At 50.3% G+C, this 14,101-nt stretch overlaps 7 protein-coding genes across 7 annotated transcripts; 3 read left to right on the top strand and 4 right to left on the bottom strand.

The window, feature by feature from the left end:
* Window positions 1-876: 876 nt before the first annotated feature.
* CC77DRAFT_155666 (hypothetical protein) lies at window positions 877-1,906 on the bottom strand. The gene has a single exon (XM_018530329.1). The coding sequence runs from the start codon at window positions 1,745-1,747 to the stop codon at window positions 1,163-1,165; it is 585 nt and encodes a 194-aa protein (XP_018384699.1). The 5' UTR covers window positions 1,748-1,906; the 3' UTR covers window positions 877-1,162.
* Window positions 1,907-2,819, top strand: CC77DRAFT_155774 (hypothetical protein). The gene is made up of 2 exons (XM_018530332.1): window positions 1,907-2,502; window positions 2,549-2,819. The coding sequence occupies exons 1-2, from the start codon at window positions 2,066-2,068 to the stop codon at window positions 2,574-2,576; spliced, it is 465 nt and encodes a 154-aa protein (XP_018384698.1). The 5' UTR covers window positions 1,907-2,065; the 3' UTR covers window positions 2,577-2,819.
* Window positions 2,820-2,836: 17 nt separating this feature from the next.
* Window positions 2,837-6,151, bottom strand: CC77DRAFT_155741 (hypothetical protein). The gene is made up of 5 exons (XM_018530330.1): window positions 5,446-6,151; window positions 4,995-5,397; window positions 4,717-4,945; window positions 3,887-4,664; window positions 2,837-3,829 (listed from the first exon to the last, which is right to left on the bottom strand). The coding sequence occupies exons 1-5, from the start codon at window positions 5,804-5,806 to the stop codon at window positions 3,126-3,128; spliced, it is 2,475 nt and encodes an 824-aa protein (XP_018384697.1). The 5' UTR covers window positions 5,807-6,151; the 3' UTR covers window positions 2,837-3,125.
* A 1,341-nt stretch (window positions 6,152-7,492) lies between these two features.
* On the bottom strand, window positions 7,493-8,192 carry CC77DRAFT_938457 (hypothetical protein; the record flags this gene model as incomplete). The annotated part of the gene is made up of 2 exons (XM_018534611.1): window positions 7,493-8,047; window positions 8,133-8,192. The coding sequence occupies 2 exons, from the start codon at window positions 8,190-8,192 to the stop codon at window positions 7,493-7,495; spliced, it is 615 nt and encodes a 204-aa protein (XP_018384696.1).
* Window positions 8,193-9,396: 1,204 nt separating this feature from the next.
* Window positions 9,397-10,017, top strand: CC77DRAFT_1095782 (hypothetical protein). Its single transcript, XM_018529809.1, has 3 exons — window positions 9,397-9,598; window positions 9,662-9,709; window positions 9,759-10,017. Exons 1-3 carry the CDS (start codon window positions 9,418-9,420, stop codon window positions 9,797-9,799), a joined length of 270 nt encoding a protein of 89 aa, XP_018384695.1. The 5' UTR covers window positions 9,397-9,417; the 3' UTR covers window positions 9,800-10,017.
* Window positions 10,018-10,754: 737 nt separating this feature from the next.
* CC77DRAFT_1041370 (hypothetical protein) lies at window positions 10,755-12,227 on the top strand. Its single transcript, XM_018527237.1, has 4 exons — window positions 10,755-11,129; window positions 11,188-11,261; window positions 11,322-11,508; window positions 11,564-12,227. Exons 1-4 carry the CDS (start codon window positions 10,982-10,984, stop codon window positions 12,154-12,156), a joined length of 1,002 nt encoding a protein of 333 aa, XP_018384694.1. The 5' UTR covers window positions 10,755-10,981; the 3' UTR covers window positions 12,157-12,227.
* A 277-nt stretch (window positions 12,228-12,504) lies between these two features.
* Window positions 12,505-13,895, bottom strand: CC77DRAFT_938231 (MFS general substrate transporter; the record flags this gene model as incomplete). Its single annotated transcript, XM_018534598.1, has 2 exons — window positions 12,505-13,684; window positions 13,738-13,895. The coding sequence occupies 2 exons, from the start codon at window positions 13,893-13,895 to the stop codon at window positions 12,505-12,507; spliced, it is 1,338 nt and encodes a 445-aa protein (XP_018384693.1).
* Between the last annotated feature and the right edge of the window lie 206 nt (window positions 13,896-14,101).

The following is a 14,101-nucleotide window of genomic DNA, read 5'->3' as shown; positions in this document are numbered from 1 at the left end:
CTAAGAAGTCACAATACGCTACCACAGGCTGCTTATGGTACAGTTGCGGCTCGGAATGTTTCCATGGGTGATCTGATGTACGTCAACTATCTAGGCTCGCCAGTACTGTCATGCTATCCTCAAAGATGTGTTGACAGTAGCAGTGACAGCGGTAGTGTTGTTAGTAGGTGCAATGTCTCTAGCATAAAGAATCTGATCGTATTCTGGTAGAGAGGCTTTACACGATATCGCAATTAGGTGGCATCAGATGATTGTTGGTAAGTTAAGAAGATTTCTGGACTCGCTTTGTTCAAAGGGCAAGTACAGTTCAAACATATGTTTCTTCACGTTCAGGAAACAGATTTCACGAGGCTAGAAGTAGGCTGTTTCCGGCATTACTTTACCAACTTATCCAGAAGACAAGAGAGTCAATGGACGTGACAATAGCTTCAGTGTTTGCACACCTAATACTATACATATTGGTAACGGCACTTGTATACATGAATATGTTTTGGCAAAACCTTCCACCTGTTCGACAACAAGTATAATGCAAGCCCCACGGTCTTGTCTCCACGAATGGACGTCACATAACTCCGTAACACCGACCCACATGTCCCGTTGCTATCTGACCATATCACATTCGCCTAGGTTTACCAGCACTGTCCACGCTCTCTCACCAAAGACGGCAGCTAGAGCGCATGCCTAGCCGGCCCTTCTCGCCATTTCTCCATGAAGAGACGGGCCGATTGCCCTTGTTCTCGAAACTGACCCCGTGCACCATTGCCAAGATGTTGGCTGGAGGCCCAACGAGCCATATTACTTGTCGCACAGCAGATTGGACGCAATGCATATAGAGGTCAAGTCTGAGGTAGGAGGGAATCAAAGGCTGGCGTCGAATACGTCATCGTGCGGAGAAGGCGGGACCCTGGACGGGATGGACGGGACCGGAGTTGAGCCGAAGAAATTCTGGGGTAAAGACCACCGCTTTAACACGTCGTCGCGTCGTCTCTTGCCTGTGTAGTGTCGATCGTTCTTCAATCGCCGGGTTGTCGTTCGGGTAGACCCTTCTTTCAATTCGTATGTGTCCTTTATATGGCCCGATTCTGGACTTCGTGCTTCTTTCTTCATCTTCACTACCCGCAACTTTGCCACTCCGAGTTCTTGCCTCGACATACGGGGTGCATCATCGAAACCCATACAACTGCCCTATAGCTTCTTGCATGTCGACTGTATTGAGTGTAATACGTGGTCTCGGATCCCTGATACGTGTGATGATTTGGAGGATGAAGTGCGAACCCAATATTAGGAGTAGACAAGGTATGACGATACGACTCAGTACACGACCCCATGAAATCCGTATCTCTTGCGACTTTCTCTCTTCAAATACTTCCCCTTCTGCAGGTGTAATGGTTGTATCCTCCATCGGTATCGATGCTGCTTCTAGAATCGTTCTGTAACTCAATCGACCAAGCCATACATGCCAGCCTAGCAGCATGACGGCGGCTAGAGCGATGCTCGTCCACGAGGCTACCGCGTATGGTGATCGTGCTCTTCGACCCAATAGCTCGTAGATCTCATCCAAGCCTTGGACAACGTGTTGCATCGTAAATGGAACAAAGAGCATGACTACCGCCAGCGCGACGACTTCTAGGCACCGCATACTGAAGCGCTTGAGGAATGTTGATTCGGCCTTGTGGACATGCCAGTGTGAGAGTAGACTTAGGAAGTCATCCGTGCGCGGGTGGGTTGTTGACATTGTTAGCAGCATGGCGGTCGGTTTGGTGGTATAGCTAAAGTTTGGCAGGCGTAGTGATGATGCTCGAGGAAGAATAATGGTAAGGAGGCGGTAAAAATGTCGACACGGCGATACCAATTCCTAGCGACAAGAGGCTCTCTTATACGAAATTCAATGAAGTAGGTCGATATTGTCTCCCGAAATCCACGTTGTTGGTTTTGTTATTGATGTTGTTGCTGTCCTTGGTGAGGGCCACCCTTCCTTCGGTTGCCGATGTGTTGACGAAGCGCAGTGACGCAATCGAAGCAACACGTCTCTCTTCCTTCTCTTCTTGTCCGCGAGTTCAACTTGATGGCTGTTCCGATACGAAACTCAAATGTCTGCGCCTCCTCTCGTCGTGTCTTACGCACTAAGACGACGTCTTCTCCGAGCCCCCTAGCTCCGCGATCTGCGTACCCGAGCACACCAAACTTCACAGGAATGCGCAATCCGTCTTTTGCCTTATCGCTAGCTTTCCTGGAAGTCCTGCAGTTGCCAGTAAAATCGTTTTGTCGAGATTGTACGTTTGGAAAAATCGTTGGCAGTTCTACCTCGGCTCCTCGCGTCCGTATCCTCGTAAACCCGGCGTACGAAGAACCCTGCCAAGCCCCTCTTCGCACAGGCTTTACCGCTCTTCCAGTACCGGTACCACGATTCGTAGGCCGAGCTGAGTGCAACAACGATACTCGTATCCAGACGTGCTCGTACAACAATGACTGTTCCGCCTTGAGGTGTCGTGTTACAAGAAGGTGAGAAAAAGGTAGGATGGTGATGATGATGCTTACAACGACGTAGTCTGGGTCTTACGAAGTCTGCGCCCTGATCCGCACTGCGCCGCAGCAAGTAGGATTGCACTGGGTGCCTGAAGAGAGGGGCGCAGTAAGCATTAAGGGTTGCCCCGCATCTGCAGCCTTGCGACGCTAGCTTTTGACCTGAAATTGTGATTGGTGCCCGGGCAGAAAGCGTGCCTGTGGCTGGTTAGGAACTCAGATGTGGAGATTGGATTTACGATGGGAGAGGAAGGTGAGTACCTAATGAGATGAATTAGTGCACGTGATGTGATAGTTTTTAGAGGTAACGAGGCTGGGAAAGCTTCGTGACACTAGGAAGAGATGGAACGAAATGATTGGGGAAGAGTTACGAGCTTTACGACCGAAAGCCTCGATCGCATGGAAATGGTGAATCTCAAGGTGGTCACCTGTCTACGCTTTCTATTCAAAAACAATCGTGAAGCCGTCCAGGCTGCATTGGCCCAGGCATCTAGGCACTGGAGCCGAATGTTGAAAGAACAAAACAAAACACCGACAGAATGCGCGCTAAAACTTCAAACCATCCGCCCAAAATGCGCAACGTATGCTTTGTCTACAAGCGATCAAATAGAATTTCCATGATCCCCAAAACTGACCGTCCTTGCGCGTGTCGGTTCTTGCAATCCTGCATCACCATACCCTTTACCCTCATAGTCATGTTCATTCATGACACCCAAGCTCTTCCAACTGGCCTTCTCCTTCAAATTGTTCTTGCTTGGTTTTCTGCTCAAATTACCGTTCTTGTCGGCATCGCTGTAGAGGCTTGGAGTGCTAGCTCGATGGACCGCAATGCCGATGCCGAGTCCTTGACCGTCAGGCAAAGCACTGGTAGGCGTGTTCTCGTACGAAAAGTCTCCCATGTTAGCTCTGCCTTTGCCTCGTCCATTGTAGTTCCCTTCGTCTCGAAGAGTAACATCACTCCCAAAAGCTGGACCAGGACTATGACTCGGCACCCTAGTCTTGCCATTTGATGGGCCTGCAGCGAAGTCGCGTGGCTGGGGCGGCGAGTCTGAGTATGGCGTATATGCGGTGTGGACTCTGTTCAAAGAAGGCGCTGGTGTATGGCCTCTGCTACGAGGTGCGCTCTTGGGCATGCCACCGGGGCTTGGTGCGCGGCTAGGATACTTTGATATGAGGCCACCAGTTTCGTTATCGCTGTCGCCGGCCAGAGATCTGTTACCCCACGAGACATCACGGTGATGTGAGTGGCGTGGATGGCGGCTCGTGTAGTGTGTGACAACTAAGAGGATATTATCAAGGAACAGTACTAGGAAGGAGATTAGCATACAACCCTTCCTCATTGACAGCGAATGGAGCTACTTACCACCAGCGAAGAACAGCACCACTATTGGGATTATCCAATGGCTCCCTTTGAACTTGAAACCGTTGGTTGTCTTGTCGGCAATGACAGTAGACACTCCCAGAATGATGAGCGTGAAGCCAACGACGACTCTGTTGATGATCTCGCCGAATTCGTATTTCGTCTTGTGTATCTTGTTGAACCAATACATGATGGCCAATACCAGCAATACACAGCCAGCACCAATGAAGAACTGCATTGTAGTGGTGTTGAAAACATCAGATACCGCGTCCAGCTTGACTCGTGGACTCGTCGTAGTTGATGTCACAGCGTTGAGTTTTGCTAGAGAATCGGCATGTGCCTCATACACAAAGACTTGCGCCCTGTCGAACATGTAACGAACGACGTCGCCGGTGCGGTTGTTCCACTCGTCCGATTTGAATCCATACGTTGCAGTGTAGTTCTCGATAGCAGTGAAGTTGGTGTTCCAGTTGTATGTTGTGTTCCAGTATTTGCTCTTGAATCTACCGTTGACTACAATCATGCTCTGATTGAGGTAGTCAATATAGCTAGTGGTGTTAGAGTAGCCATCCGCCGGTTTGGAATAATCGTTTGGCTTTAAGGACCATATCCATCTGAGAGCTTGGACGGCAGAGTTCCATACGATCAGCGACGTGTTGCCTTCGACACATAAGAGAATTGCTGAGTGCAACGGATAATGTAAGAGAGCCCACACTTGTTGTCGTAGAGTTCCGAAGCGATCGTGAGAAAGCTGGTCGAAATACAGCATCCACAAAAGGTACTATGAGCTTGATTAGCAGCGTTCCCCGAATGACTCATATGTGGCAACATACCAAGAGAAGCACAGCTGCAATGACGGTTCCGATCTCACTCATGTTATTGCTCGTCTGACCTTTCGTAATGCATGCTACGCTCTTCACCATCCCGATGATTCCTTCTCCGATGATGATGAGGGTAAGCAGTTGTAACCGCTCCGTTAGATGGGTATACTTGAAACTGATGATCCGCCATATCATAGCGATGAGAAAGATTAGAAGACCTTCAACAATGGATATGATCACCCTGCGTACTTTGTTAGTCTGAGCAGCCGAATTGAAAGAAGTCTACTTGCCATGCGAGTTGCTCTTCAAGACCAACACGACCCCTAGGAAAGACAACCATAGTGATGGCATAGCCTATTGCTGCCGCGGCATGCACGCCAGCGCTCAGACCTAAAGGAATCAACGTCTGACGGAACATGCGACCCTGCCACATAACCACAGCGTATTGTACAGCGATCGCAATTCTACCGATGACGAGTACAATGGCAAAGTTCCGGTATGACTTCTCAACGCCACTGGTGCTGTACTTGTCGAAGACCGGACCGGCATACACAAAGCCAGTGAAGATGCCGAACTGTATGGCTTTGTGAAACCGATTCCACACACAGTCGATACTGAACCGCACGTCGAATAGTGTGACGCTCAGCCAAGTAAACCACATCAGAGTGAAAAGTTTGAGGTAGTTAATGAGTGCTGATAGAGTGTTAGTTACTGCATCAAGGTTTGGACAAACATGCGTACACTCTGCATCAGTGTGTTGATGCATAGCCGTGAAGTATGCAAGGTTGGCAACGAAAAAGAGGTCGTAGAAAAGCTCTATCGTGCTAGCCTCTGTATGTTGCTTGTAAATGATGATGTTTCCGCGGCTTGTCCTGCCGTTTCCGGCAAGTGTGGTCGTATCATTCGAACTGTCGAACGTGCTGGTGTGAGTATTGGTCTTTTCTAGGTCTGTGGAATTGTTCGTCACTACTTCGAGGACATCCTCGTTGATGGGATTTGCGAGGAGGGGCAGGTAAGTCCGCCTGTTCCTGTGTCCTGTATGCGCACTGCCGTGACTGTCGGTAGTCTTCCGCCGTAAACTGAAATAACGTGCGAGGTCCATGATGAAACAAACGAAAGAGACGGAATGAACTTCGTTAGTGATGCAATTAAACTGATGGGAAAGCTAGATAAAAGGCAGCTATCCCACACAAGATATATATTAAACGCCAGCTATCAGCGAAGCTGCCCTAGAACAGTGCTGTATCTGCCAAGCACGCGTCGGTCCGTCGTCGACAGTGGATCGTAGTAGTCTTACCACTGTATGTGGTGAGCCTTCGCCCCCGAAACATCGTGAATTTGGCCATAAAATTGTTGTTAGGAAGCTTAAACAAATCATCTGTACCGAGCGATCGGTTAGACTTGTGTGCCCGGGGAACTGCCAGGGTAGTAACCACACATTTCCAGACACAACACCAGTGAGGCGTAGACGACGGAAACCGCGGCATGAACCAACGGGCAGGCCTGAATAGACGCACATGCATGTCAGAACAAGCGGTACAATCCGAAGGGTATTCTTAAATCTGCACGACATGGAGGTCGCTTGCTGTTGGTAGGGAAGTGTCGTATGCCGTGAGCCGTGCAGATGTGCTGCATGGTCAGCGTTGAGCGGCACGACTTTGTGTATCTCGAATCTGTAAGGCGAACCACGTTGTCGGTGTGATCGGTGCAGGGGCAGTAAGTTGTGCCGATCTTCTAGGATGCTTGCCAACGATGACCGAACCAGCATTCGCTGCCAAGCTTTCAGATAAGCTCAGCGGACAGTCTGCGGTCTCGCAAGATGCTGCGGTCCAGGCTGAGCACACCTTTGTATTCGCCAAACGCTATCTGAATTCCGATCGTGCTTACTCTTGCCAAGGAATGCGTATCTTGCTTGCAGCAGCACGCCAATACCTGCGGTTGGCCTGCGAGTTCTTGAAATGGAAATTTGTGCCAGCGCAAGTGCTGAAACGAGCGAACAACGCTTGGCCAGAAGACTACATCCTCCCTGACAGAGATACATGTCTGTTTCCCCATGTGACTGCACGCGCTTACTCATGACGGGTGTTCCGGCGATTATGAACAAGCCGCATTTTGTAGAGGCCTGCATAGTTTCAGCACATCTGAATCACTTGGTGGATTCACCCCAGCGCACATGTACACGCAGCCCCGATGGACTGCTAGAAGAGGGTTGCCACCGAGCTGGCTAAATTGAGACAAAGACAAACATAAGTTGATAGTCGAAACGAAGGCCGCGCTAGAGATTGTCTGGTGCCTCTGATTGCTATCTTCTGGACGGCTCAACGTAGTCACTAGTGCCTTCCTCAAAGTCCTCGTCCGATGAGCTTTCGTCGTCATCTTCGTCGTCCTCAGCTGCCTGATAGTCGTCGTCGTCTAATTCATCATCCTCATCCGGATCAGGGTCAGCTGGGGGTGGACGCCTTGCCCGCAAAGTACGACCGGTCTGACTGGCTTCCACATTGGCTTTGTTGACCTTCGCTCGCACGCGGCCCTGTCTGCCTCTGCCTTCGAAGTCAAGTTCCCACTCGAGCTCAAGTGCCTGTTGCCTGGTGCCAGCGTTATCGATGATCCAATTATATGGTTGCTTTAGAACGATCTCGGTGCGAATGACGAAGGTTCCCCAGCCCCGAGCTTTGAACTCATAAGGCGGCTTTCGGAGGATGACGTGGTTTCGCCGAAACGTAGGGTGCTAGAAATTTGTCAGCGCTACAGTGATAGGTAAAGTGGTCGATGCGCAAGTGTCTCCAAGTCATGCGCCCGTTTGATCCTTCCCGAGATCCTGTCGAACTCCCCTTGGGCTTACTAGACGCTCTGTGCGGGGAGACCTTGGCATCGTGATATTGAATGCCGAGCCTTGTCTTGACTGGAACAGGACTCGGGAACGTACCAGATGGATGTGTACTTCCTTGATCAAGTCCGGTCTCGATGTACGCACAAAAAACGTCCAGTCGTGCTCATTGTCATCGCCGGGGTTCCTGATAAGCCTGTGCTTGTTGCCTATGAGGATCATGACACCCTCAAAACCATCACGCCCGATGCGCGATCCCCTGTCCTCTTCCTCCTCTACCCGTCTCTCGGCATATGTGACGGGATACTTGTGTTCCAACTGCCTCGCCAGCGCGTTATCCGGGGCCGCAGTGGTGCGAGTCCTGCACATGGGACAGTTTGCTTCAAGGTCATACGTGGGATCATAATTTGGGTCGAAGTCTGCGAGGTTCACGTCCCAGCTTGAATGTTCGATGCGATTTGTATTGGAGGCGTCGGACCACTGTGCCATGCATGACGCACATAGCAGATGGTTGCACTGAGTTTTGACGGGCGTAAAGAGGAGTAGCTGGCAGATCTGTTATCTGTTAGCAGGGGCACGCGTGGTTGCGTGATATGCTTACAGGGCAGAGGTCATCGTGCGCGACCTCTTCCGCGTTTGACCGTGTTCCTGTTTCGGCCATGGTGATACTGCAACAGAGAGAAGAGGGAAGAAGAAATCAAGTGATTGTGCCGGAGGCGCAGTCTTTAGCTGCCATCCCTTGATGCGATTGCGGCATGGCTCGCGCGATGTTGTTAGAGGATGCGTTGCCGCCATTGGCTGTGACGTCCTCCAGGCATCAGTCCGCACGAGCCAAGGTGGGGCGGAGAGTGGTTCCACGTGATAGCGCGTCGGGACCTGCAGAGACATGCTCGCGCAGCGTGTGCTTCGTAGAAAACTTTCTGCATCAACTAGAATCACACCATGCTTCGTTACTCGGCTACTCTATCATGATGATACGTCGGTTCGAGCAGATCAAGATGAAGCGAGTCATCCCTCTCACACTATCTTCCCTCTGATACCCTCTCCGTCCAATGAGATGAACTTGCTGAGCATGAACCCAACACCAACCCTTTCGTACACTCTCGAGTCCTCGCTAGTCAGGCCTTGAATGGGCGTGACAAGTAACACGTAATATCTTTTCTCTCTGTCACTTCGACCCTCTTTACCCTTCGCCACGACAACACATTGCGCCCGCTGGCCATCAGATGCCGTCCGTCTCTCCGTGTCATAGACAATTTTAACTTCAAACTGTTGTCTGCCTGCCACGTCAAAACTACGGGCAACGGCTGTGATGGCTACCTCACTATCAGGCCGTGTAATCCGGGTAGTAGACGGGGAAACGCAGGTCCAAGGCGGCTGTAGTTCGTCATATTCCCAGTTCGCAGAATGAAAAGGCGGATCTATGAAATCTGTTCCGCCTTTGTAGGCCATCCAAGACCAGCTTGGGACTTTGACGTTCCGAGCAATCGGGAAATTGATTGGTGTTAGGTGCTCGGCGTCTCCTTCTTCGCCACGTTGTCAAAGAATACTGTGATGAAAGAGGCCGCCATCGTGCTTGTCGCCATCATCGAAAATGCCATAATTGCCCTTCGTTCCAAAAGCTTTTTGTAACTGTTTCTAAATCCTGGCTATGATTCTGAGCATCTCCTTTCAACTGACCATAGAAGTTGTTGAGCTCGTCATTTCCATACAAAAGCCATATTATGAACTCGAGGGTAATAGCACGCGCGCAACCTCGGCCTGCCATCTCAAATATAAGTTGAGCCCTCCATGATACTAAAGCCTATGATGTAATCCAGGAGAGAGACACATTCTCAGTTTCCACTCTCTTGAGTATGTTTTTCGTTCGACGCAAAGACAAAACAATGACGGTTTCTGTCATCAACACGCTTGCCGAGACAGCGCTATCTTCGCTTGTCGAGCAAGACCATGAAGTTGTGGATTTCGAAGATGCCCAGTCGATCTCTGGGCGAAACATAGATCCAGATATGTTGACGATGCTTCTGAGAGTCAAGTTCGGCGCTGGAGCCTACGATATCCATGTGAGTACATCGCGAACAACGTGAGAGGAGCGTCAAGAACCAGAATACAAGCTGACAGACATGATAGATAATGCAGAACTCATACTGTATCATCGCTCCGCGAAGATTGTCAAGCGTTAGTCAAGCATTAGCCTTCATGCATTTCGAAAGCTAACACAACATAGGGGGAAATAGCGAAATGTCGAAAAAGATAGATCGATCCTAGAAGCACTTTGTGTTCGTTCTTCGCTCATTTGAGCGTCCTTTGCATGCGACGTGATTAAAGACCGACGATACGACGAAACCGAAGCCGCTGTTGCGAACAGGGTGCAGCGCTATGATTGCGACACTCTGATTGAAGCAATGAGCGGAAGATACGTGAGGGGAAGGAGAACAGATGAATATACGCCTCCCGTTCACGCTAATGGTGTTTGCATATCGCATGGTGATGGAGTTTGGAGTGTGGACGTGATTTAGGATCTTGAGAATTTGGAATACAATTAGAACGCATCGGCGAAACCACGCAGATTTGAAATTTGTTGACTAAGCCGCTATGACCATGTGTATCCAGGATGCAATGACCATCGGTTCTCTTATACACACTCAGTACATCTTGCACGCTTGTCCTGTAGTCATTTGCGTTAAAAATGCCCAAAGAAGCATGTTACTATGAATCGTGAGCGCAGAGTGACATAAGACAGTGACGCACCATCTCCACATTGTCCAACGGTCAACCACGTTGGGGTTGTATAGTGATCAGCAACGCTACCTAAATATAATCTCCATTTCCTTTCATCTGAGCTGACATCGGACGAACACGGGGAAAGGCAGATGATGGCTGAGGCGCATGCATGCACCGCCCACTTTATACGGGAAGCCAGCTCAAGGAACCCGCCATCCTGAGATCTGCCGAGCGCTTCGGGTATCGGACTTCCAACGGCGACGCATGAAGACGATTCCAAGGCCTTGAAATCTCGCGTGCAGATCCATGGCAAACGATGCGCAAACAGGGCGAAACTGGTGAATGGTTTTAAAACTCGCACCAGTGCAAGCGCCGATCTCCCGCGCCAGTGTCTCACATAGCAACGTCGCGGCGCGTCGCCATTGGCCCACGCTCAATTACGCGGATGTGGCTATGCCGGTTTCAAGGCGCGAAGCTTGATACATCAGTCCCCTATCCACCTTCAGCTGCGCGCCACCAACACCACGCACCGCCAACCTACTTTTGCCCAGCGTTCCTTCTCACAACTTGCGTCCCTTACGTCGTTGAGCGATTGCGATAACGGATCCTCACGACTTTCACGTTCGTTTTGTGCATTGACCCCGGGAGCGCAGTCACCCCCGAACCTGGTTTCTTAACACGGCAAATCCCCCGCGGGAGCAGGGCAGCACACTCGTAGGATCCGCCATGTGGTTCCGCAAACGCGAAAACGACATCGAAATGTCGGGTATGATGGACGGCGCGCCTAAGAAAAAGAAGCCTCAAGGTCCCCCGGAAGAAACAGAATACCAGAAATTCGATTGGAAAAGATTCTTCCTCGCCCCCAAGTACATCCGTAAGAGCGCAAGCCGCCCCTATGACAACAGAGCTTTCATGTCTGACTCAGCATCCAGCATGGCACATACTGTTCATCGTCATTGGCATCTTGACTGTCATCATCACGATCAAACATGACGCCGTTGTTGAGGTAAGTTTACGCTGTCTTGCTTTGGTGTCGACGAACACGTGGCTAACGGTGTCTGTGCAGAAACTACGGCCGTGGTCCGAGAAAGTGCGAGACTTGCCAGCAGGATGGCTAATTCCTATTGCTATCCTGATTGTCATTTCTTTCCCTCCTTTGTTCGGTCATGAGATTATCGCGCTGTTGTGTGGTGTTGTCTATGGCCTATGGATTGGATTCGCGATTGTTGCAGCAGGCACATTCATCGGCGAAGGCAAGCCTCACCAAATCCACAATTCCATATGCATTCATACTAACATCCACCTCAGTTGGCACATGGTACGCCTTCAAATACGCCTTCCGCTCCAAGGCTCTGAAATTGGAGCGCACGAACTTGAATTATGGCGCTATGGCACGTCTAACACGTGACGGCGGTTTCTTCATCGTGCTTATCATTCGTCTCTCCGCCATCCCAGCGCATTTCTCCACCGCTGTTTTCTCAACCTGCGACGTCAAGTTCTGGCATTTCGTCGTCGCTACTTTCCTCTCTCTGCCCAAACAGATCTTCCTCGTTTACCTAGGTGTGTTGCTCCTACAAGAGAGCAACGACGACGTGATCAAGACGGTCATGTTCGGCGCTATTTTTATCATCACTATTGCCATGGGTGTCTGGATTTACATGAAGATGCGCACAGTGAAGAAGACACTTTTGGAGGAGCAAGAGTTACGAAGGGTAAAGAAGGCGGAGGCTGTGGAGCTGGTGCCGAATGTCGAACGGGCGTTTGATACGCGGTACGATGAGGAGCCTGTGGCATGGTCGACTATGCAACCAACTCAGGTCAGCAGGCCGATGGAGAGAAGATACGATGAGGAGCCTCCGGAGTGGGCTATGGCACCTACGCAGCCGACCAGGATGGTTTGAGTGTAGGTTTTGGTTTGGTGTTATTTAGACTACTATATTCTTAATGGCATAATGATGTTATGACCCGCATGGGACTGGTACCCACATGATACTCCAGGTCAGGCTTGAGCTAGCAGCCGCCTGAAGTATAAATAGCACCTCCGATAACTAACCCCACTCTAAGTAGTGTATCGAAACCACGGCACATTATCGGCAAGCTCTCGCTCCAGCAACTTCTGCTCTTCGGTCAACTCCTGAGTCCCGCCTTCGAGCGCAATCTTGTCGCGTCTCGCGTTCTCCAATCGACACCATGTTGACATGAAAAATGTCAGGAAAAAAGCCATACTACAATGCGTCAGCACACCAACTTTAGATCGATCCAGTCGTGTCGATGACTTGCCTGACAAATCCGATCAGAATACTGTGTCCAATAATAAACCTTGGTCCATCACGCGACAGGTAGACATAACTCGCTATGATACCTCCACAGTTACCTCCCATTACCTGCATGGCAATGCCTGTCCCACGCTTCAAACTACCTCCAATATTTCCGCTGTTCCACGCCATACCCAGTGGAATCTGGGGATAGATCCCAATAGCCGCAAGCACCGTTCCGGCATATTGGACACTGGGCTTGCCAGTTGCGGCAAGCATGGCGAAGCCTGCGATAGCCACAAGTTGGAACCCCATTAAGAAGATGCCACGTTTCTTCACGCGATCAGCGTACCAGCTCGCGACAATGGTGAAGAAACATGCGCAGACATAAGGCGGGACGGACATGAGCTGTGCGTCGTTGGCAGTATAACCCATGTTTTTGATGATCGTGGGGAGGAAGAGGGCGAAGGAATAGATGGGACAAAATCCCGCCATGCATATAAGCATGAAGATGTAAATTTTCCAGTCGGAAAGGGCCTGGTAGACATACTTCATATCAAAGTCATTGGAAAGATGACCGTGATCTTGTTGTAGGCGGCGTTCGACCTCTGTGCGCTCTTTCGGAGTGAGGAAGCGGGCCGTTGCCGGGTAGTCGTATATGCACCAGTATGCTGTCATTGACACGAGAATGCTGAGCAGGCCCTCCAAGATGAATATCCAAGCCCAAGCCGCTTTGCCCCCAACGCCAGACATTTCTGCGATACCGCGGGCTAGCACTCCACCGAAGGCTCCGGCGAGCGTTGCGGCTGAGAAGAAGAGAGCCATGCGAAAGCCACACTCGCCTCGGACATACCACTGCGAAATATAGTAGTTCACGCCTGGAAACAGCCCACCCTCAAATACTCCCAGAAAGACTCGGGTAGCCATCAATCCGGAATAATTCTTCACAAAGCCCTGACAGATCATTGCCAGTGACCAGAAGAACATGATGAACGTCAACCAAATCGATGGTCGTGTACGCTTCATCATGATATTCGACGGTATCTCAGCAGCAATATAGAACGGGAATAGGACAGCGAGACAGTCATTGTACTGTAGGCCGTGCAGCTTCAAATCCTGTTCGAGATGGTCGAGTCGAGCGTTGCCAATGTTGGTGCGGTCTAGGAAGCACAGACTGCAACTCTGTCAGTGATGGATCTCCTGTAGATGATGGAATGGGAACCTGACAGGTAGATGAGCGACATGAACGGTATGAGATGCCAGTCGAGTTTACGAAGAAGCTTCTTTGTAGCGACAGCATCATAACCCTGCGGCTCGACGTCTTCAATCGAGACGTCGGATGAGATGGGAGCGACAGTAGTATGATCGACTTTTTTCTCTGCCATTGTAGATTGTATACCGATGCCCTGAACCGGAAGGGATAAATGCTTTACACGATCATCTGTTATATACGTGTACTTTGCGCATTTCATGCTGACAACTACTTCGCAGAAATAGTAAGAAAGCCTTCTACCATATCTGTGCAGTCCCGAGGTTCCAGACTGCCACGCTCAGCCATTATGCATCGGGGCTGTCTTACAAAAGTCATGCG

This window comes from Alternaria alternata (assembly GCF_001642055.1).
Source record: "Alternaria alternata strain SRC1lrK2f unplaced genomic scaffold CC77scaffold_13, whole genome shotgun sequence".
Taxonomy (NCBI): Eukaryota; Fungi; Ascomycota; class Dothideomycetes; order Pleosporales; family Pleosporaceae; genus Alternaria; species Alternaria alternata.
Note: the sequence above shows the minus strand (reverse complement) of the source record. Positions and strands in the feature narration are given on the sequence as shown.

Bases quoted from the DNA above. Each gene is read 5' to 3' on its own strand.
- CC77DRAFT_1041370 (XM_018527237.1), top strand. From the start codon at position 10,982: ATGTGGTTCCGCAAACGCGAAAACGACATCGAAATGTCGGGTATGATG. The intron at 11,130-11,187 runs GTAAGAGCGCAA...CTCAGCATCCAG, and splicing joins CCTCGCCCCCAAGTACATCC to CATGGCACATACTGTTCATC. The intron at 11,509-11,563 runs GCAAGCCTCACC...CATCCACCTCAG, and splicing joins AGGCACATTCATCGGCGAAG to TTGGCACATGGTACGCCTTC.
- CC77DRAFT_1095782 (XM_018529809.1), top strand. From the start codon at position 9,418: ATGACGGTTTCTGTCATCAACACGCTTGCCGAGACAGCGCTATCTTCG. The intron at 9,599-9,661 runs GTACATCGCGAA...CAGACATGATAG, and splicing joins AGCCTACGATATCCATGTGA to ATAATGCAGAACTCATACTG. The intron at 9,710-9,758 runs GTTAGTCAAGCA...AACACAACATAG, and splicing joins CTCCGCGAAGATTGTCAAGC to GGGGAAATAGCGAAATGTCG.
- CC77DRAFT_155741 (XM_018530330.1), bottom strand. From the start codon at position 5,806: ATGGACCTCGCACGTTATTTCAGTTTACGGCGGAAGACTACCGACAGT. The intron at 4,665-4,716 runs GTATGTTGCCAC...TCAAGCTCATAG, and splicing joins TTGCAGCTGTGCTTCTCTTG to TACCTTTTGTGGATGCTGTA. The intron at 3,830-3,886 runs GTAAGTAGCTCC...TCTCCTTCCTAG, and splicing joins GGTGCTGTTCTTCGCTGGTG to TACTGTTCCTTGATAATATC.
- CC77DRAFT_155666 (XM_018530329.1), bottom strand. From the start codon at position 1,747: ATGCTGCTAACAATGTCAACAACCCACCCGCGCACGGATGACTTCCTA.
- CC77DRAFT_155774 (XM_018530332.1), top strand. From the start codon at position 2,066: ATGGCTGTTCCGATACGAAACTCAAATGTCTGCGCCTCCTCTCGTCGT. The intron at 2,503-2,548 runs GTGAGAAAAAGG...ACAACGACGTAG, and splicing joins AGGTGTCGTGTTACAAGAAG to TCTGGGTCTTACGAAGTCTG.